At 58.3% G+C, this 21,581-nt stretch overlaps 1 protein-coding gene across 2 annotated transcripts in view; it reads right to left on the bottom strand.

The window, feature by feature from the left end:
* Positions 1-3,907: 3,907 nt before the first annotated feature.
* The window catches only part of MYOM2 (myomesin 2), a 54,099-nt gene continuing 36,425 nt past the window's right edge, over positions 3,908-21,581 (bottom strand). The window contains exons 23-36 of one of the 2 annotated variants that reach the window (XM_036303913.1): positions 19,663-19,707; positions 18,882-19,018; positions 17,998-18,142; positions 17,176-17,235; positions 15,299-15,366; positions 14,407-14,520; positions 13,886-13,973; positions 13,357-13,395; positions 11,775-11,880; positions 9,144-9,307; positions 8,888-8,924; positions 7,981-8,003; positions 5,794-5,849; positions 3,908-4,528 (exon numbers count right to left, since the gene is read on the bottom strand). In XM_036303913.1, the coding sequence (XP_036159806.1) occupies positions 4,211-4,528; positions 5,794-5,849; positions 7,981-8,003; positions 8,888-8,924; positions 9,144-9,307; positions 11,775-11,880; positions 13,357-13,395; positions 13,886-13,973; positions 14,407-14,520; positions 15,299-15,366; positions 17,176-17,235; positions 17,998-18,142; positions 18,882-19,018; positions 19,663-19,707 (1,400 nt within the window). In that variant the 3' untranslated portion in view covers positions 3,908-4,210. The remainder of the gene's footprint in view (positions 4,529-5,793; positions 5,850-7,980; positions 8,004-8,887; positions 8,925-9,143; positions 9,308-11,774; positions 11,881-13,356; positions 13,396-13,885; positions 13,974-14,406; positions 14,521-15,298; positions 15,367-17,175; positions 17,236-17,997; positions 18,143-18,881; positions 19,019-19,662; positions 19,708-21,581) is intronic. The other variant, XM_036303912.1, reaches the window with a different exon arrangement.

The raw sequence follows: 21,581 nt of genomic DNA, 5'->3' as shown, positions 1-21,581 counted from the left end.
GACCTAGGAATTACCCTAAACCAGCGACTTCCAGCCTGTAACGCAAGGATGTTCAAAGCATGCGATGCCTGACTATTTAGTCGGGGCACTGACCTCTTTCCCTCAGATTGGCAAATAAAAAATAAATAAATGACAGCAGCCAGCACAGCAATAGCCGTCCGGTGTGAGTGAATCAAAATTACACCTATTTTTTTTTTTTTGTCCGATCGACAAAAAACAAGCTTTTGGGTGTGACAGAAGTTTAGTCCGTAGTTGACGTGCGCATGAGGGAAAAAGCGGGAAAGCAGTGTTCTAAACCTCCCCACGCTCTCGGCTTTATGGCCACATGTTTCATATAAAACTAAAATACTGAAATGGGGTTTTTATGCCAGAGGAATTTCAGCCTCTTTACAAAAAAAAAGGCAGAAAGCGTTGAAAGAAAGGCTATGCTGAGAGAAAGGATATCCGTTTTCTAAAATCCCACGGAGACCGGAATCAGCCGAGGTTTAGCTCTCCCTCCGTGGCCACCGCAGTGATCACCCTGACGCCTGTTTTCTTTCTCTTTCAGTCCCTCTGAGTCTGACTAAACAAGCCTTAGAAGGCACACAGCCTTCGCTTCCGGACGAGACGGCGGTGCAGGTGCACACAGGACCTGCCTGCCCACAACCACGTCAGAACGCCGCTCAGCCACAGACCCACCACCGTGCGGAGCCCCCGAAGCCTGGCTGAGCGGAGGCCTGTCGCGAAGGATGTGAGCGAGGAGCCAGCCCTGGCTGGTTCGCTCAGCGATTAGAAGGGTCGTGGGTTTGATTCCCAGACACGGCACGTACCTGGGTTGCAGTTCCTCAGCCCCGGTTGGGGCGTGTGCGGGAGGCAATCAATCGATGTGTCTCACGTGGATGTTTCTCTCCCACTCTCTCTAGAAGTCAATGGGGGAATACCCTCAGGTGAGGAATACAAAAAAAAGCAGCAGCAGCCACCTGGAACTGGCAGGAGGGTGGAGAGGAGGAATGGGCTGGTCCCACACCCACGTGTAAAACTCAGGAGGGGTCTCTAGGCTGTGGAGGGGAGGTCCCCCCTGAAGGACGAGGGTCCCAGCCCCACACCAGTCCTCCCAGCCCGGGTTCCGGTGTCAGGAAGAGAAGTCCCTTGACTTCCAGCTATAAAACCAACAGGGATGAAGGTTGAGGGGGACGGAGCCTGCTGGAATCCCAGGTGTTCCTCTTAAAGGGCCGGCACATGGACTTACTCGGCCTCACTCCCTCTGACCTCCAGCATTGGGAAAGCAGCTCAAAAGGCACCAGGGACACATGGGGAGCTAAATTATCTGGCATCAGGGTGAGGGCTGGGGGCAGTTTTCTCTCAGACAGAAGTGCAACAGCGCAGTGTTCCTCTGCTGAGCCTGCCCCACTCCCAGAGCTGACAGATGGCACCACATCTGAGTCTCCATCAACCTGGCTCACACTGTTTGCCCCATCCTAGTGATTCCCTGAGACCCTGTCCCATCCCCTTGCAGGCCCACCCAAGCTTATCCATACAAATGGCTTCTCTTGGCTCATGCTTCAGAATTTCCTAAAATCTCTCAAATAACCAGCATCTGGCCTCCGTGTGCCCTGTGCCTCTGGCTAAGTGGCCCCAGGCCTGGGACTAGCAGCAGCAGCCTTGGTTTGCACCTTGGTCTCACCTGGGCACCTCCAAGTCCAGCACAAGTAGCAGCCATCTGCAGATTGCTCTGTAGCTCATGCCGGGTGTCCCTGGGTAGAACAGGCAATGACTAAACTTGGTCCATGCCTCCTGGGAAGCCCCAGAGCCATCAAACCCATTGGACAGCTTCAGGTCACATAGAGGCACCACCCAACCACCTCCACCAGAGACACACCTGAGGGGCAGACTCAGCAAACACCAGAGCCCTGCTAAGTCCTGCTCTGTGGGGTGGGCCTCCACAGTGGTCAAAGGTCAGTCATCACAGCCAGTCCTTGCATCTGATTGGCCTTGGGGAAAATCCCTCCCATTGCCGAGCCAACAGTAATCGAGTCTCAGCTACAACAGGAGGGTGGCACAGCCACATGGGGAGCACACCTGGAGTGCCCAGCTGGGGTGATCAGGGAGGCTATGCCGCTGGGCCCGACAGGGCATGTACTGCACAAGGCCACTCTACCAAGCCCGGGAGACACAGCAGCTGCACCTGGGAACAGCACAGGTAGGTGCCAAGATGAGGAGACAAAGAAGCATGTCCCAAATGAAAGAAGAGAACACTCCAGGAAAAAGCTAAACCAAATGGAGACAAGCAATCTGCCAGAGGCAGAGTTCAAAACCCTGGCTATAAGGGCGCTCAGTGAGCTTAGAACGTCCACGGCATAAAGAGGACCAGTCCTGAAGGAAGCACGTGCGAATCGAGAAGAAGAAGAATTTACCAGGAACCAACAGTAGAGTAGGTGAAGCCAAGAGACTTGGAATAAAAGGAAGCAAAAAGCACCCAATCAGAACAGCAAAAAGATAAAGAATCCAAAGAAGTGAAGTTAGTCGAAGGAGTCTCAGGGACAACTTCAAGCGTACCAATACTCACATTCTGGGGGTGCCAGAAGGAAAGAGAGGGAGCAAGATGTTGAAAACCTAATGGAAGGAATAATGACAGAAAACTTCCTTAACTTGGTGAAGGAAATAGACATAAAAGTCCAAGAATTTCAGAGAGACCCTAACAAGATGAACCCAAAGAGGTCCACACCAAGACACATCATAATTAAAATGCCAAGGGCTAAAGACAAAGAGAGAATCTTAAAAGCAGCAAGAGAAAAGCAGTTACTTAAAAAGGAGCACCCATACGACTGTCAGCTGATTTCTCAACAGAAACTTTGCAGGCCAGAAGGGAGCGGCAAGAAATATTCAAAGTGATGAAAAGCAAAAGCCTACAACCAATATTACTCTACCCAGCAAAGCTAACATTCAGAACTGAGGGTCAGATAAAGAGCTTCACTGATAAGAAAAAGCTAAAGGAGTTCATCACCACCAAACCAGTATCACATGAAATGCTGAAAGGTATTCTTTAAGAAGAAGAAGGGGAAAAAAAAAACATTAAAAATATGAACAATAAAATGGCAATAAGTACATGTTAACAATTGAATCTAAAAAACAAAATAAAGGAGCAAGCAGAACATCTTGATGGTTAGCAGATGGGAGGGAAGTTGGGGGGATGGATGAAAAGGTGAAGGGATCGAGAAGTACAAATTGGTTCTTACAGAATAGTCATGGGAATATGAAGTATAGGACAGGGCATATAGTAATAATCCTATATAATAAAAGCGTAAAATGCAAATTTTCCCATTGACCGGGAGTTTGACCAGAGGGCGGGGCCAGCCAGCCAACCGCCTGCGGCCCCTGCCCCCAGCCAACCCAGCCCGATCAGCCCTGATGGGGGTGGGCAGGCCAGACCCCACCTGTGCACGAATTCGTGCACCGGGCCGCTAGTATTCTATAGTTATGTACGGTTCAGAGGGTACAAGACTTACCAGGATGATTGCTTAGTAAGCTATGTCATGTCTAATCGCTGGGGTGCATACCTGAAACTAATATAATATTGTCTATCAGCTGTGATGGAAAAATAAAAATAATTTTTGTAAAGAAAGAATGTGGCCATCTGTGCATTTCGTGTTCCTCGCAGAGACCTTTGAATCCGCAATGCGAGAACCGCCAAGTGTTTTTCCGTCTGCACAGGTGCCCCCTTCAGAGGGACTGTCCTTCTGCGGGTGCCCCTCCGGCCAGGCCCCATCACCTTGTCCCCCACCCTGAGGGGTCAGGCTCTGGAGGGACCGCCCCCAGGCTCTCAGATTGCAGACTCCCTCCCCGCTGCAACCCTGCCCGATCATCATAATGAAGGGGGGAGGAAGCGGAGGTAGTTGGGTACGACCAGGTGCCGCAGAACCACAACAGGTCGCCTCGTAAAGTTTTATTAGTCGGAAGCAAGAGAAAACACAGTGGCCGGTAGGACAACATAAAGGGCTCCAGCCAGGAGCCGGGGCTGCTGGGTCTTGTCGGCACTAGGAGTCCACCCCTGGGCGTGGACAGGACGCCGCACAGAGCCCTTGGCTTCCCGCCTCAAGGGCCCTAGACTGTACTGAACAAATGCCAAAGCTAAACGCGCGGAGCGCGGGCTTGCTCTCGGGCCACGCGTGGGGACACTCAGCAGGCGACACGCACTGGGCACGGCACACAGCACCCGGCGGCGGGCGCGGCCTCACTGGGCCGGGCCGGAGGCGGAAGCGGGGATGAGCTTGGGCGTGGCCTGCTGGGGCGGCTGCACCTCGGGGATCACCTCCCCGTGCTGGTACACGCTGACCGTGACGTCGATCTTCTCGCCCCCGTACTTGTTCTTGACGTTGATGCTGTACTTGCCCGAGTCCTCGGAGGTCACGCCCTTGATGCTCATGCTGACGTACTTGGCCTGCTCCACCTTCACCGAGAAGTGCTCGTTGAGCTCGATGTCCTTGTCGTTCTTGAACCACACCACCTCAGGGTCGGGGTTTCCGAACACCGTGCAGGTCAGGTTCAAGGTCTGCGGGGGGGGGGGGGGGGGGGGCGGGCAGGGAGGGCAGAGGTAGGAAGACGAAGGTCAGATTCCCTCTGAATGGCACCGACCCTCATCATGGTCCTTTACCCCATTCATGGAGTCAACATGCTCTTTACACACGTGAGCGCCACGCCACACCCCAGGGGTCCCCAAACAGCAGGAGGCAGACAAGGGCAGTTTCACGCAGTAGCTCCTGAGAAAAACCCGTGGTAATGCCTTCTATTCATCCTCAGCTGTAACCCAGGGCCTAAGCCTGTGACGGGGAACCTTTGTCCTGCCAAGGGCCGTCTGGACATTTATAACATCATTCGCGGCCAAACAAAACTATCCACTGAAACATGAGCCTTCTGTGTTTGGTCAAACATTTCATTAACTCGCCCCTAAGGCCTCGGCAGGGCCAGACCAAATGATTTCGAGAGCCTTCTATGGCCCGCGGGCCGGACGTTCCCCACCCTTGGCCTAAGCCGGCTAAAGAATTTGAAAGTAATCAAATAGATCCACGTTTTACAGATGTTTCAGCTTGTTTCTCAACTTCCTTTATATTCAGACCCATGGACCCTCTGGCAAATCCAGAGAATGCATTGACCTGTAGCAAGTCGGACGCAGCAACCATGTGGACACCCAGCTAAACCCGCCGGAGCCTGGTAACGCCGAACTGCTGTGAGTGTCCCAGCGACGGCTCCGCCCTGAGCCCAGGCTGCTCGGCCTCACACTGGGCTCTGCGAGAAGGGCCACCACCTTTGTGTTGGGTGAATAAAATCCTCTCCCTCTGTGTCCCAAGACCCTGAGCTAGAGCTGAGGCACCAGAGGGGTGCAGGCTGGACGTCAGCAATTCCGCCCACAGGTGACCCACTAAAACTCGGTAAACAACGCCCAGTCCACATTCCAAAGGCCTTGGAGCCTGGAGAGGGTGTCACACTCGCAGAGGGCGGCTCCCACCTCTACACAGGCAGGTGCCTCTTGTGGGCATGGGTGTGGCCTCCCCAACCTTGGTCGCCCCCTTGGCCCCCGCCCCAGCCCAGGACCAGGGTTCAGACCCCGGTGGACACCAGGCACAGGACCAGGGGTGGCTTGTAAGCTCAGATATTAGCACAAGGGTTACCAGAGGCAGCGGGCCAAGCAGGAGCGGGTGGGGAGCCCAGCCCCCCGGAGGCTGAGCGACAGGCATGCTCCCAGCTCCGCGTGGCCCTTTGCAGGGCTGCATGCACAGCTGAGCCCGTGCGTCCCGGGGTCCTGCCATCCGTCCTTACCTTGCCTTCCATTATGGTCACCACGTCAGGTAAACCACCGATCACCTTGCCACGATCTGCAATGGAGGGGACTCAGCTGAGAAAACCATCAGCAGGGGGTCCTCCTCCCTCCCCCGGCCCCTGCTGAGCACCGGCTGTATACAGGTGTCTATAGCCACTCGGTGGAGGACGGCACCTGAGGGGAGGCTGGAGAGGCTGGGAGGGATGTGGGTGGGAGCGGCGCTTTGAGGGCGCAGGAGGGGCGCCCGGGGCTGAACTAGGGGAATGGGCCCAGCTATAACTCAGGGAGAGGGGTCTGTGGGTCTGGAGACCAGGGCGGTGCAAGGGTGTGTATATATAGGAACTATTTTTAATTTCTGTATAGTATGATGTTTGACATCTTCATACCTCCTTGTCCCAGCCCCTCCTGGAGCACACCTGGGAACTGGGACACGTGGGGCACCTGGGGGACCTGAGATCCACCCACCATCCATCCAGAGCCTGAGACCAGGGCCAGGTGCTGGGTAACCAGAGACCACGCCCACAGCCCAAAGCCCCCAACTATTTAATCCAGCTGCCCTGAGTGTCCCTGCCCGCCTGCCTTTCCAGGGAAGCCCAGTAAGGGCCCAGTAAGGGCCTGTCAGCTCCCCAGCTCCTGTCTTCTGCCTCCTGACCCCCAGCCCTGGTGCTCCTCAACACACTGGGCCTGTCTCTAGAGCCTGCACGTGTAATAAACTTGTTTCCTGTGCCTCTCCAGTCTCTCCTCCTGCAGCCCCCACTGCCTAACCATCTCTTAAAACAACACAGAACAGGTGGGTGATGGCAGGAGGACAGGTGGCCAGGGGTGCTGGAGGCCTCAGGAGGACAGGTGTGAGGAGGACAGGTGTGAGGGGGACAGGTGTGAGGGGCAGGTGTGAGGAGGGAAGGTATGAGGGGGGCAGGTGTGAGGGGGAAGGTGTGAGCAGGGCAGGTGTGAGGGAGCAGGTGTGAGGGAGCAGGTGTGAGGGGGCAGGTGTAAGGAGGGCAAGTGTGAGGGGGCAGGTGTGAGGGGGAAGGTGTGAGCAAGGCAGGTGTGAGGGGGCAGGTGTGAGGAGGGAAGGTATGAGGGGGGCAGGTGTGAGGGAGCATGTGTGAGGGGGCAGGTGTAAGGGGTAGGTGTGAGGGGGCAGGTGTGAGGGGGGCAGGTGTGAGGGGGAAGGTGTGAGCAAGGCAGGTGTGAGGGGGCAGGTGTGAGGAGGGAAGGTATGAGGGGGGCAGGTGTGAGGGAGCATGTGTGAGGGGGACAGGTGTGAGGGGCAGGTGTGAGGAGGGCAGGTGTGAGGGGGGCAGGTGTGAGGGGAAGGTGTGAGTGGGGCAGGTGTGAGGGGGAAGGTGTGAGCAAGGCAGGTGTGAGGGGGCAGGTGTGAGGAGGGAAGGTATGAGGGGGGCAGGTGTGAGGGAGCATGTGTGAGGGGGCAGGTGTAAGGAGGGCAAGTGTGAGGGGCATAGGTGTGAGGGGGCAGGTGTGAGGAGGGCAGGTGTGGGGGGGCAGGTGTGAGGGGCAGGTGTGAGCGGGGCAGGTGTGAGGAGGGAAGGTGTGAGGGGGGCAGGTGTGAGGGGGCAGGTGTGAGGGGGCAGGTGTAAGGAGGGCAAGTGTGAGGGGGCAGGTGTGAGGGGACAGGTGTGAGGGGACAGGTGTGAGGGGGCAGGTGTGAGGAGGGCAAGTGTGAGGGGGCAGGTGTGAGGGGACAGGTGTGAGGGGGCAGGTGTGAGGGGGCAGGTGTGAGGAGGGCAAGTGTGAGGGGGCAGGTGTGAGGGGACAGGTGTGAGGGGACAGGTGTGAGGAGGGCAAGTGTGAGGGGGCAGGTGTGAGGGGACAGGTGTGAGGGGACAGGTGTGAGGGGGCAGGTGTGAGGAGGGCAAGTGTGAGGGGGCAGGTGTGAGGGGACAGGTGTGAGGGGGCAAGTGTGAGGGGGCAGGTGTGAGGGGACAGGTGTGAGGGGGCAAGTGTGAGGGGGCAGGTGTGAGGGGACAGGTGTGAGGGGGAAGGTGTGAGCAAGGCAGGTGTGAGGGGGCAGGTGTGAGGAGGGCAGGTGGGGAGCGGCATGGAGGTGCCCAATGGGAGCGAGCAGCTCTGCCCTTTATCGTTCGATACACAGGATAACGCTCTGAAGCACGGCCTCTGCCCACCCACAGCTAAGGCCCTTGTTCCCATCGCCCGGTACTTACTCTTCTCTGCAAAGGCAGCCGCCCTGGACGTCAAGGGGGGAGGGGAGAGAGCAGAAGAGAGTCGTGAGAAAACGCACCCACACACATCCCTCAGGGGAGGTGCTGACTGGGGTGAAAGGGGTGGGGGACGCCTGCTTTCTCTCAGAGGACACGCCTTTCCCCGATGCCCACTGCCCTTTTGAGAGGGGCCACCCTATCTTTCAGCTGCAGAGTTTACATTCAGACTCAGAGCCGCAGACATTTCTTTTCTCCCTGAATTCCCCAGGTTGCACTGGAGAGTGTCAGATATTTTGGGAAATGCTGGTTTCTAATTTATTGGTCACCCATTCATCCATTCACAGATATTCCCTGAATGCCCTGGTGCTGGCCAATGGCTGCTCTGGGTGGGATGCCCTAGAATTCATCCACACTGAGAACTCTAAGTTACTGCCCGGCCGGCGTGGCTCCGTGGTTGAGCGTCGACCTATGAACCAGGAGGTCACAGATAGATTCCCTGTCAGGGCACAGGCCCGGGTTGTGGGCTCCATCCCCAGTAGGGGGCATGCAGGAGGCAGCCGATCCATGATTCCCTCTCATCATTGATGTTTCCATCTCTCTTTCCCTTTCCTTTCCTTTCCTTTCTGAAATCCGTAAAAATATTTTTTTTAAAAAAAGGAATTCATCACTTTACTCATTGAAACCCATCCAGGGTTCCCAGGACCCTAGGCAGTAACTGACAGACACATTCACGGGGTGGAAGTGTGTCTGCCGTCTGCACAGAGAGTGGCTTAAACTGCCATTCGCACCCCAGGTCCCTGGGAGGGACAGGCCTCGGGTCCCCTGGGCGCCCAGCGAGGTCCCTCGGCCAAAATAACCGCGAGGCCCCGGAGCCCTGGACGGCGAGTCTGAACCCGCGAGCGAGTCTTACTTGAGCTGCTGGAACTCCGCCAGCGCGTCGTCGAAGGCTGCAAGGGAACAGGTCGGCGTCACTAAGGGCCCGCCCCCTGGCCCGCGTGCCCACGGTGCACCTGCCCGAGGAACACGGGCCGGCAGCCGGCGAGTGGGCCGATTATTCAGAAAGAATTTCTCCAACTGGGGGGCACCACGCCAGAGGCTTCCCTCCCCGCATCCCACACGCATCCCCACCCGCCAGGCCTGAGCCGCCAGGCAGGCAGGCCTCTGACCTTGGCCGGACAGGTCGAGCGAGCGCTGGTGGTTGTCCCTGCCGTCCGAGATCTCAAAGGTGTACTTCCCTTTGTCCTTCTCCGTGGGCTCGCAGATCTGCAGCCAGGCCATCTCCTCGCTGCCGCCCGCCCTCATGTGCTCGCTGGACGCGATCTTGGCGTCTCTTTGACAAGAAAAGGCAACGGGACGTGTTTGAATCCAGATCTCAGTCACAGGCCAGTCCCCGAGGGGCAGGGGCCGGGCTCGGGGAGGCCTCGTCTAACTGGCTGGTGCCTCTACCAGGACAGGCTTTTCAGGGTGTTAGTAATTTATTCTCTGCATCTGTGGCTCAGACCCACACACCTTCTAAAATTAAACACAATGCTTAGTTTTTAAAGATGAATTGCTATTTAATATATATGTGCTGGCCATAACATAATGGACTTTAAGATACTCTATGCAGCCCGGCCAGCGTGGCTCAGTGGTTGAGTATCAACCTATGAACCAGGAGATCACAGTTCAATTCCCGGTCAGGGCACATGCCCGGGTTGCGGGCTCGATCCCCAGTGTAGGGTGTGCAGGAGGCAGCCGGTCGATGATTCTCTCTCATCATTGATGTTTTTATCTCTCTCTCTCCCTCTCCCTTCTTCTCCAAAATCAATAAAAATACATTTTAAAAAAAAATACTCTAGCCGAAACCGGTTTGGCTCAGTGGATAGAGCGTCGGCCTGCGGACTGAAGGGTCCCAGGTTCGATTCCGGTCAAGGGCATGTACCTGGGTTGCGGGCACATCCCCAGTGGGAGATGTGCAGGAGGCGGCTGATCGATGTTTCTCTCTCATCGATGTTTCTAACTTTCTATCTCTCTCCCTTCCTCTCTGTGAAAAATCAATAAAATATATTTAAAAAAAAAATACTCTATGCAGAATGGCATTTTTCCCTCAAAAAAATTTTTTAATTACATGTGATCTACCAATTGCATTTCTGGATCTAAACCCAGAGGGGCTGACGGCAGGGACCGAGGAGCTACATGGGCCCCGTGTGCCACGGCACCATGTGAGCGGCCGGCAGGTGGGAACAACACCGGTGACGGACAGACAAGCAGAGCTCGGTGGAACATCGTTCAGCCTTACAAAGGGCGGAGCCCAGCCCTGGCCGGTGTGCTCAGTGGTTAGTGTCATCCCACACATTGAAGGGTTGCAGGTTCGATTCCCAGTCAAGGGCACTTACCTGGGTTGCGGGTTTGCTCACTGCCCCAGTGAGGGCGCATGCAGGAGGCAACCAGTCTATGTGTCTCTCTCACCTCTCTCTCTCTCTCCCTCTCCCTCTCCCCCTCCCTTCTTCCCTTTCACTCTCTCTGCAGAACAATGGGGAAATATCCTCAGGGGAGGATTAACAACAACAAAAAGACACTGCCTCTAGCACACTCCCCAAGGAGCCCCTTGGCCGGGGCCTGTGACGCCCCTGGGTCTGAGTCCCATGCTGCTAAAAGCACAGGATGCACCGGGACACCAGCTAAAACCTCCCTGCCCACGTGCCCGGCATCACCTCGAAGTCAGAGGCCTGGTGTCCAATCCAGACAGGAGGCGCTCCCCCTCATCCACCCACAGATGATGCCGCTAAACACGAACACTCGCAGCCAGAGTTTGCCTGGGAAATGTCACTGGGGACATGCACATCTAAAGGCGTGAGGAGGGGCCTGGCCGGTGTGGTTCAGGGGTTGAGCATCGACCTATGAACCAGGAGGTCAGGTTCAATGCCCGGTTAGGGCACAGGCCCGGGTTGTGGGCTTAATCTCAACCGTGCAGGGGGCAGCCGATCCATGATTCTCTCTCATCATTGATGTTTCTCTCTCCCTCTCCCTCCCTCTTTCTCTCTGACATCAATAAAAACATATTTTAAAAAAATAAAGGCATGAGGAGGCACGGGGCTGGATCAGGGAGGAGCTTAAGACGCTGGGGCGCTGACCCCACTGAAAGAGGGGCTGACACTGTCTCCAGGTCCTCGGATTAGACCGGCCTTTCCCACCTCCTCCCCCAGCAGGTGCCCCTGAGGCCCCGGTGGCTGCCCGGTGCTCCCCGCGGAGACCTGGAGCTCTGGCCAGTGTTGGGGATGATCTGGGGGTGGCAGGAAAGGGCCAGACCCCACGGGCTGGGCAAGACCCTGGGCGAGTGCTGTCACCATCGTGAACGTCACGAGGGTTTTCCCAGGGGACCCCCCACCTGGGGAAGCCAGGGCAGCGCCCGGGAGGAGAGCCTGCCCGCACACAGGCTCGCCGGCTGCCGTGCTCCCACCGTAAGCGTTGGGCTTGTGTGGTCCTTGCGCTTCCGTCTGCGTCCCGGGAAGGCAGATGGCGGACACGCTGGATGTGGCTCTAGGTCTCATTCTTCCTGGACTAGCTCTTTGCTGAGTGCCCGGCCCCGCGTCACCCGGGGAACCACCCTTGTCTACACCAACCACAGGAGACGGTGAAGGAGTTGGCCTCTGACCGGGTCCGGCATTTCTGTACCTGCCTCCTGCCCCCGCCCCCATGCCAGGCTGGGCCCGGCCCGAGCTGAGCCAAGGCCTGTCATTGTTTCTCAGAAGCCCAGGGGCTGAGGGCGCGGCCACTACCTGGTCCTCGGACGGCCCGTCCAGAGCGCTGGGACTTACTTGTGGTACCAGTTCACTCGCATCTCCTCGGTGAAGTATTTCATGAAACACTGCAGTCTGATTCCGTCCGGAGTGCAGAGTATCTTCAGGGGAGAAGCAGACAAGCCTGCAGAGAGCGAGACACGCTCAGATCTCAAAACGCAGCCCTGCCACACGAGCAGGAACCACATGAGCGGGAACCACGGGAGCAGGAACCACGTGGGAGCCACATGGGGGAACACATGAGTGGGAACCACGTCAGGGGAAACAGCGCTGAAGGCAGGTCCTCGCCCCCCAGCGCAGACGCACTCCCACACCCGTGCCTCTGTCTGTCAGCCCCAGGTCCTCACGCTTGTCCCCTGCCACAGTCATTCGTCAACCAAGCATCTGCTGCGCCCGACACTGGCCGAGCCCTGCTGAGTGCTGTAAGGAGAGAAGCGTGCCTGCCCTGAGCAGCTCAGCGTGTGGACAGGAGGGGAAGCGTGCGGACTGCGCTGACACGGGAAGTGCTGTGTTCGCTGATCCAGAACCCAAGACAGCAGGACATCCCCAACGGGACAGACACGGGCCCGAGCCCCAGAGCTGCCGCCCCGGCGCGTGGCCAGGGGGCCCTGTGCTTCCTTCGGTTTTACGTCAAGGGCACCGTTACGAGGCCTCCGTCATGGGGGCACTTACGCTTTTTCTAACCAACATTTCAGCAGCCGGACCATTCGCCCGTGCCACCCCGGGAGGAAGTCCACTCTCCCTTCTGGCAGAGGCCCCCGCTTCGCCAGCGGCTTCCGCGCTCTCGGGTCAGACATTCCCGAGTCCCATCCACACTCAGCACCAAGGCGCTAGCGGGAGTCTGGCCCCTTGGGGAGCGGTGCACCTTGGAGAACCCTGTACAGGGAGAAGCTGCCCATGTTAAGGACGGAGTGGGTGACAATGTGGGGAACGCCTATGGGTGAGGAGAGAACCCCACGTGAGTGACAGGGACCGCGAGAGTCCGAGGGGCCCAGGCGGTCAGGTGCCCCTCGACCGGCCGGGAATTCACTGGGGGACGGAGAGCACCTGCCCCGTCCCCAGGGACATGGCCTGTCACCGGACACTCACGTGGTCTCTCCTAAGACTCTACAGAGTCAATGGCCCATTGGGGTGGGGGCACGGGGTGTAACAGATCCTATACCAGAACCCACACGGGAAACCTGCACGAGATATTGATCAATATCTCCCCAACCCATTTGATAAAAAGGGAGGAAAATAATAATAATTAAACCAGTGGGCGCCCCCATCCGACCTGCCAGCTCTAGCTAAGGGGGCGCCTCCTGCTCATGGCTGGTCCCCCTGCTCCGTCTCAGCTCACGCGGATAGCACAGAGACCGGGCGGCACTTCACCCTCACGCGGCATGCGGGGTGCGAGCAGCTCATAAAACAAACTCACCAAACAACCTCTAAACGTAACGCAGAGGAGCCCTCGGACGCCCTCGCGAGCCCGGCAGGCGGCTGCTCTGCCATTTCACCGGGGCCCCCACAGGGCGGGCACCTGGGCCCCCCCACCCCGGCCCCCCGGGGACAGCGACGCTCCCACCCAAAACGCCCCCAGCACGAGCGGGCACTGACTCACCGCAGACTCTGCTCATCGCCAGGATCATGTCCTCGTACACTGACGGAGAGAGCAGACGCACGGTTACTACGCCGATCCGACCAGCGCGGCCTTCTCGCGCCGCATTAGGTCGGCAGGGGACATCGTCACCGCGTTTGAAAAGTGCCACACGAAGAGGCGCTGGGTGTCCGTAAGGCTGGTGTGGGGTAACTCCCCCACCCGCTCCCCTTCGTGAACGAGGAGCAGAACTCGCTCCCCCCGCACCCAGCCGGGTGGCGATCCCCTCCTCGCGGATTCCCTCCCGGGGCCCGTCAGACCTGGGGTGAGACCCGCCGTCTGAGGGGGACCACATGACATTTCAGAAACCCCAGGCCTACCACGCGTCACTCCAACCACGGCACCAGCCCACGCAGCGGAAGGACAGCCTGTTTTCTCTCACGGCCGCTGCTAAGAGCAGTGCGTGCGACAGCCCAGGCGCGGGCGAAGGGCCCGGCACGCCTCGCCCGTCGGTAACGGATTTCTCCTCAGCAGGACGGAGGGCTGGCTGTACCTTTGCCGGCTATCTCAAGCGTGGACACATCCTGACCTCTGTCGTCCTTCAAGGTCGCCTTGTACTCCCCGTGGTCCTTCTTGGACAGCTACGATGAAGCACAGCCCACACGGAGGCGAAATGAGCGTCACCACGGAAAACGGACGCCTGCCGCCCGCCCGGCGTGGCTCAGGGTTGAGCGGTGACCGATGAACTGGGAGGTCATGGTTCGATGCCTGGTCAGGGCACATGCCCGGATTGCAGGCTCGGTCCCCAGTGTGGGGGCGGGGTGGGGGGAGGAAGAGGCAGCCGATCGACGATGCTCTCTCATCATTGATGTTTCTCTCTCTCTCTCCCACTCCCCTCCTCTCTGAAATCAATAAAAACATATTTTAAAAATAAAACAACATGGAATCCCCACTGACAGGTTTCCTTCGCAAACCACAGAGACCAGGCTGCAACCCGGGAGACAGGCAGGGCCCGCGGGCACCTGAGAGCCCGTTCTGCCGGCTCCTGGGGCCCGGGAGATGGGGGCAGCGCACCTTGGGGATGAGCAGCTCGCAGACGCCCCGCTCCAGGTCCGGCGGGCTCTCCGTATCGTACAGGACGTCGTCCTTCAGCCACCGGAACACCGTCTCCTTCTTGGTGTTCGCGACCTGGGAGACAGAGCCGGGTTCAGGGGTGACCCCCGGCTCACAGGGCAAAGGCCCTGCTCGGGCAGCACAGGCCTCAACAGGAATCGCGCTCATCACACTCAGACGGAGGCGCGTGCGGAGGCTGCAGTCCGGCCTGCTGTGTGCCCGGGGCCAGCATCGGCCCGGGCCCCAGAAGGTCTGGGTTCGATTCCCAGGCAAGGGCATGTACCCGGTCAGGGTGATGCAGGAGACAACAGTGGACGTGTGCCTCTCACATGGACGCTTCTCTCTCTCCCCTCCCTCCCTCTCCCTCTCTCTAAAAATCAAGGAAAATACCCTGCAGTGAGGAATAACCACAAGGCCACGGGTCCGAAGGTGGCAAATGCACCCCCCAGGCCCGGCTTCGAAAGCGTGACGCCCTCACCCCGGCCAGGGGGGCGCCCTGCTGGAGCCCCGGGTGAGACGGCCTCCGGGCGAACACGATGTCGGTGACGCAGACGAGCCGCACGCAGCGCGTGTTAAATGGTTAACCGCGTGGAACGTTCGCCCAGGTCCGGGGCCCTGGCTGGGCAGCAACATCCCGGACGCAGTGCCACGGAGGGCAGGAGCTTCCCCCGCTCGGCCCGGTGGATGGGGGCTCCTTCCCAGACGACACTGGCAGCCTCAGGACTAAAGCGTCCGCGGGACCCAGAGGCATGCCGCCCGCCCGGCCTGACCCAGCCCAGCTCGCACCCGCCAACTCCCTGCCGGCCCCTGGCGCCCACAGAGCGAGGGCCACGCTCCCTCCAGCCCCGCCCACCTTGCAGGCCAGGCGGACTTCACACTCCTCAGTGACGTCCCAGTGCAGGTACTCGGCAAAGTGGGGGCCTGGGGGTAGTAAAGTGAAAAGGAATCATTTTACATATTAACATATGTGTATACACATGTGTGCTTGTGCATGTATGTGTGCACATGTGTATTGTGCAAGTGTACATATGTGCACTGCATTGTGTAAACACATGTGGGGTATATGTGTGCATGTGTATGTGTGCATGTACTTCATGTGTGTGTAAAGATGTGTGGTTGCCGGAAGCCGGTCCATCCTTGCTGCTTGACACAGTCGCTGCAGGAAAGGAACATCTGCACAGCATATGTTTCAAGGGACCTGGCATATATAGCATACTGTTCTTAATATGTTTGCTCCCCTTAGCACTGTGTGTTTTAACCAAGGTCACCTCTCCGAGAAAGGTTGTTTCCCCAGGTAGGGATTTTTCCCTGAAGTCAGGGAGGGGATAAAACTCCTTAATTAAGTGCCAAGCGGGTAATCACTTTAACTACAAGCAATCACGCTTAAGCTACATAATCTTTACTCCCTGGAATGGAGATAAGAAACGCCCTAACCTTTGCAATAGAAATTGACAGGATTAAAATCAACTGGTATAAATACGGATGTAACAAGACAATAAACAGCAGAACTTCGCTGGAGATCCAGACCAGAACTTGGCTGGAGATCCTGGCTGGAGATCCTGGCTAGGCTGCTGATCAACTGAACGCTGTCTCCGTGTCCTTCCTTCTTTGCCGACTCCGTCTACGCCTTTGGGAACCCCTGGACCTGCTGGGGTTGGACCCCAGCATGTGGTGTGTGTGTTGTGTGTGTAAACATGTGTGGGTGTGTGCATGTGTTTGTGTGCATGTGTAATGTGTATGCGTGTGTGTGTGTGTGTGTGTGTGTGTGTGTGCGTGTGTGCATTTCAGGCAGAGGAAGCAGCTGCTCAGTAGGAACCGGGAAAGCCCGTTTCTGGGCTCGAAACGGAAATGTGTGCACCGTCCGCTCGCTCTCCCGCCGCCACCCGCTGCCACCCGCCGCCACCCGCCGCCTCTGCTCTCCAGGAGGCGGCGTCCTCCTTCCTGCCCGGGCTCAGGTCCCTGCACCAGAGGCCGGCACGGACGCCTCAGAGCAGGGATGCACAGCGGGGAGGGGAGGACACGCAGCCCGGCCCGCAACACTGCACACACATGCTACTCTGGATCCAACGTGGATTCATCTGTCTTTTAAAATATCGTGTTTATTTACAAGAAACGTAGAAGTAATTCATACCCTAATAGCAACGCCATCAGCCCATTCAACACGAACACGCAAGGCAGATGCAGAAAGTGTGTATTGAACTCTTTCAGTAAATATATCCTACACAGTGAAAATGTTCATCATGCAGAAATGGGTAAAATAAAATACTTTTGACTATTAAAAATAAAAATAACTAAAAAAAACAACCTTTAAAAAGCCTTGATGTTATATTTTATAATCTATATTCTAATGTTTTTCAAAAGGCATAGAAATCCCACATAAAAATCCCATTAAAAAATTAAACCCTTGTGTTATTTTTGAGATTCTAAAATTTACCCATTTTACTTTGTAACTAGTGAACGTGCATTTTTAAAAACAACACATTTAACATATACCGTTTGCAGTTAAAACATTTAAAAGTTAAAATGTTCCCGATTTTAAGTAAGTAAAACAGCCACTTCCTGGGAAAAGGGCAAAGGACAGAAAAGTGCCCAAGTGTCTAGAGCCGGGACGTGAGTCCGGGCCGCTGAGCCCGCACCGAGCCACGGGGCCTCGCCGCGTTGGCCGAACTGAACACTCAGACCCTAACCCTTGGTTTTCGCGCCGCTTGCGGGCGAGCGGCTGACACCTACCTTGTTTCCTGAGAAATTCTTTCCTCTGAAATTCAGCCTCGTCCAGGACAGCCTTGAACGCTACATTCACACGGAGGGAGAAGGACATGAGATGCGTTTTCCTGCCAGCAGAAGGGCTTTGAATCCCCCCGCGGGCGCTCGGCCTACCGTCCCTGATGAGCCCTACCATCCCCGATGAGGGCCTACCGTCCCCCGATGAGCATCTACCGTCCCCGATGAGCCCTACCGTCCCCGATGAGGGCCTACCGTCCCCGATGAGGGCCTACCGTCCCCGATGAGCCCTACCGTCCCCGCTGAGCGCCTACCGTCCCCGATGAGCACCTACCATCCCCGATGAGCCCCTACCGTCCCCGATGAGCCCTACCGTCCCCGATGAGCGCCTACCGTCCCCGATGAGGGCCTACCGTCCCCGATGAGCCCCTACCATCCCCAATGAGCATCTACCGTCCCCGATGAGCCCCTACCGTCCCCGATGAGCATCTACCGTCCCCGATGAGCATCTACCGTCCCCGATGAGCCCCTACCGTCCCCGATGAGGGCCTACCATCCCCGATGAGCCCTACCGTCCCCGATGAGCCCCTACCGTCCCCGATGAGCCCCTACCGTCCCCGATGAGCCCCTACCATCCCCGATGAGCATCTACCGTCCCCGATGAGGGCCTACCATCCCCGATGAGCCCCTACCGTCCCTGATGAGCCCCTACCGTCCCCAATGAGCATCTACCATCCCCGATGAGGGCCTACCGTCCCCGATGAGCATCTACCGTCCCCGATGAGGGCCTACCGTCCCCGATGAGCCCTACCATCCCCGATGAGGGCCTACCGTCCCCGATGAGCACCAGGGAGGACTGGTTCTTGGCCTTCCCATCGTGGATCTGCACCGTGTACGTGCCCTCGTTCTCCACCGTGAACTGGTCCATCACCATCTCGATGATGCCGGTCGACTTGTCGCACTTGATTTTGTGCGTCTGGAAGCCGCCGAGGAAACAGAGCCCACCGTGAGAGTCCCGTCCCACAGCTCACGGCTCAGATCGGGACACACGAAAACACAAGGAAGTGGATCCACGAAACCCACTGATGAACCAGACGTCAAACAATGGACACAGATGTGCATTCGGGGGAAAACCCTGTCCTGTGTGTATTGGCAGGGGGGTAGGGCAGCCAGCAGACATGCACCCCCAGACACGCACCAAACCTGAGACCATTGAACGCGTGGGGTAGACAACACAGACACACATGCAGCCACACACAGCCACCCTCACAACAATGTCCTCCTCCCCCAGGACCCTGAGCCACTCACATACACACACGCACACACACGTACACTCACACATATATACACACACATATACACACACACATACACACTCACATATACACATGCACACACATGCACATACTACATGTACCCGCACATACACACAGAGAAGCATGCACGCACGCACAAATTCACACTCATGTACACACATGTGCATGAGCACAAACATGCACATTCGCACATAGGCATGTACTTGTACACACAGGCACACGCTCATGTACACACATGTGCACATGTACACGTGTGTGCACACACATGCACACATACACGTGTGTGTGCACTCACATACACAGGCACATATACACTCACACATATACACGCTCACACACAAACACACAGGCACACCTGCACACACATGCACTCACACACACACTCACACACACACTCACCGGGCTGTCGGAGACTTCCCGGTCGTTGATCACGAACCGGAAGCTGGCGTCGGGGGACAGCTGCTCGGCCCGCAGCCAGAAGCGCACCTGGCCGTGCTCGAACACCTCGTAGGCCAGCTCGGACTTGAGCGGGACGGCTGCGGGAGGAGGCCGTCAGTCAGCGCCCTGCGCGGGGAGCGCTCGCAGGAAGGTCCTGCTCTGAGCCTCCCAGCAGTGAGCCCCCGGGGTGAGGGGACCGTGCACCCAGAAACAAAGGTCCAGCTCCGGGCGACCCCGCTCGGACCCTGCGTGAGGGCGGCCTTCTTGGCGGTCCCTGACCCCCAGGGTGCACTCTCTCTGTGTCCTGTGGGATTCAGCCACGGAGGCTCCCCTCGGCCCGGCAGCCACCCTGAACCCCAAATTCAAAGCTCTCGCAATGCCATGAACATTTCTACCAGCTACAGTCAGAGCTGCATTGGTTGTGAGTGAGCAGGTGGCCAGCCTGCGGGCTGAGAGGAAAGGGGCCCTGACCACACAAAGCCGGACACTCCACCCCGCGCCCACCCACCCCACCCCATGCCCACCCGCCCCACCCTGTGCCCACCTCCCCACCCGTGCCCACCTCCCCACCCGCACCCACCCGCCCCACCCTGCGCCCACCCACCCCCCCCGTGCCCACCCACCCCAATCCACTCCCACCCCCCCACCCTGCGCCTACCCGCCCCACCTCGCGCCCACCCACCCCACCCCGCGCCCACCACCCCACCCCACTCCACGCAGCCCAGGTCCCCGGCTCACTTACTGGGATTTTTTATCTCGTTGCTCAGCGCCATCAAGCGTTCCAGCTCTACAAGGAAGAGAAACGTGCCCATGGGCGTGGACTCCAGTGCACACGTGTGCACACGGTGAGGAGGCTGACCAGGCGGAGGCCGCGCCACCACAGTTAACTGAGGACGCGAGAGGCATTCCCACGCAAGGGAAAGGAGGCGGGGCTCACTTTAACCTGTGGGTGCTGTTCCCCAGGAGTCATTCCCACTTACTGCAGGGACCGCTCGGGGCCTGCGGGGCCAGGTCTTGGGTGGGGTGTGTGGGCGGGGCCGGGCTTGCGCGGGGCGTGTGGGTGGAGCATGTGGTGCAGGGGCGTGGGGTGGGGTGGGGCGAGGGTAAGGTCCCTGGAGAGAGGTCTGCTCCCGGGTTTGCTAACTGCACAGGAACTCTGTCCTCGGGTGGGCCTGGCTGCTAGGGGGCTGGTGGCGGCGGCTGCCGCCCCCTTTCTGAGTGTCCTCCGCGTCTCTCACCCCAGAGTCCCACCCGAGGGTGTCACCACGAGGACACCATCCCTCCGCAGAGCGCATCACTCCTGAGAGCGCCCAGGGCACGTTCCGAAGCCCTCCTCGCGCCTCCCGCCCTCCCGCCCTCCCTTCCTAACTGGAATTGAGAAATGAGATGGTGGTCACAAAGCCACTGTGAGCACGTGCATCTGCACTGAGAGATGGAGGAAGCAAACAGCCTGGCACACTCGGACCCCCGACCAGGGCTCAGTAGGGACGGCCACAGACCAGGGCGCTGAGCCTGCGTCCCGCTGTCGCCTGAAGTACGTGTACCGTCCACGCTCGCTATCACCTGTGCGGGAAACGTCATCCTGGCAATGAGTCAAAGTTCAGGCTCAGGCGTCACCTGTCACCTCTGAAATGGTGCAGAGGGGGGCGCTTTCAGGATTCGTTAAGGGTGCTTTGGGGGCCTTTGAGGACCATTGCGCTGGGGTGCGAAGAGGCAGCTTGGAGAGCAGGATCCAGGGACCGCGCCCGGCGCACCCCAGACAGCAGACGGGGACCCCTCACCCTGCTGAGTGCTGTGACATTTGCAGGAGCCGCCCGCCTTCCCTGCAGGTGCTGCGGCCACCAGATGCTGCGTCTGCCCTGGACAATGGCCTGCCCCCTCCCCCGTGCCCCCCTTCCCGCACCCGTCCTGGGTCAGGCCTCCTGGGGACACTCACTGAGCCCCGCCAACCAGGATGCGGCTGCTGAGGGGGCCTCGTGCTCCAGGAAGGCGGCCAGAGGGCGGGCACTCAGCCCAGGCCTGGGTCTCAGAGCTGTGGAGACCCGAGGGCTCTGCCCACTGCTGCCCGTTCGCCCACCTCCCTGACGGCTCTTACAGACATGGCACCCTGCCCGGCAGGCTTGGCTCAGTGGCCGAGCGCCGACCTATGACCCAGGAGGTGACGGTTCGATTCCCGGTCAGAACACATGTGGGCTCATCCCCAGTGGGGGGCGTGCAGGAGGCAGCCGATCCATGATTCTCTCTCATCATGGATGTTTCTATCTTCCTCTCCCTTCCTTTCTCTGAAATGAATTTAAAAAAAAAGGACCGTACGGCTGGCCCTCCCTGAAGAACAGCAGGTGAGGGTCGGACCGGTGAGGGAGCCAGGCGGGAACGAACCCGCCTCTGCGCTCTGCCAGCCACCACAGGAGCCACTGCCTCACCCCGGGCGTGGGGCGCGGTGAGGAGGGAATGTCCGTTCTTTCTGGCGTCGCCTCCCTGTGAGCGAGGGCGGGATCCGCTATGGCCATGAAGGCTCTCACACACAGGAGACATAGACGTGTTTTCTCTGTCCCCCAATTACGGGACATTGGGGGGACGAGGGGAGCCCCCTTGCTTTGCGGGGGCCTCGCATCGATGTGAGGACGTCCACGCTAGTGCGCCCGCCGCTGCCCCAGCTCC

Source organism: Myotis myotis, unplaced genomic scaffold (assembly GCF_014108235.1).
Source record: "Myotis myotis isolate mMyoMyo1 unplaced genomic scaffold, mMyoMyo1.p scaffold_m19_p_39, whole genome shotgun sequence".
Lineage (NCBI taxonomy): Eukaryota > Metazoa > Chordata > Mammalia > Chiroptera > Vespertilionidae > Myotis > Myotis myotis.
Note: the sequence above shows the minus strand (reverse complement) of the source record. Positions and strands in the feature narration are given on the sequence as shown.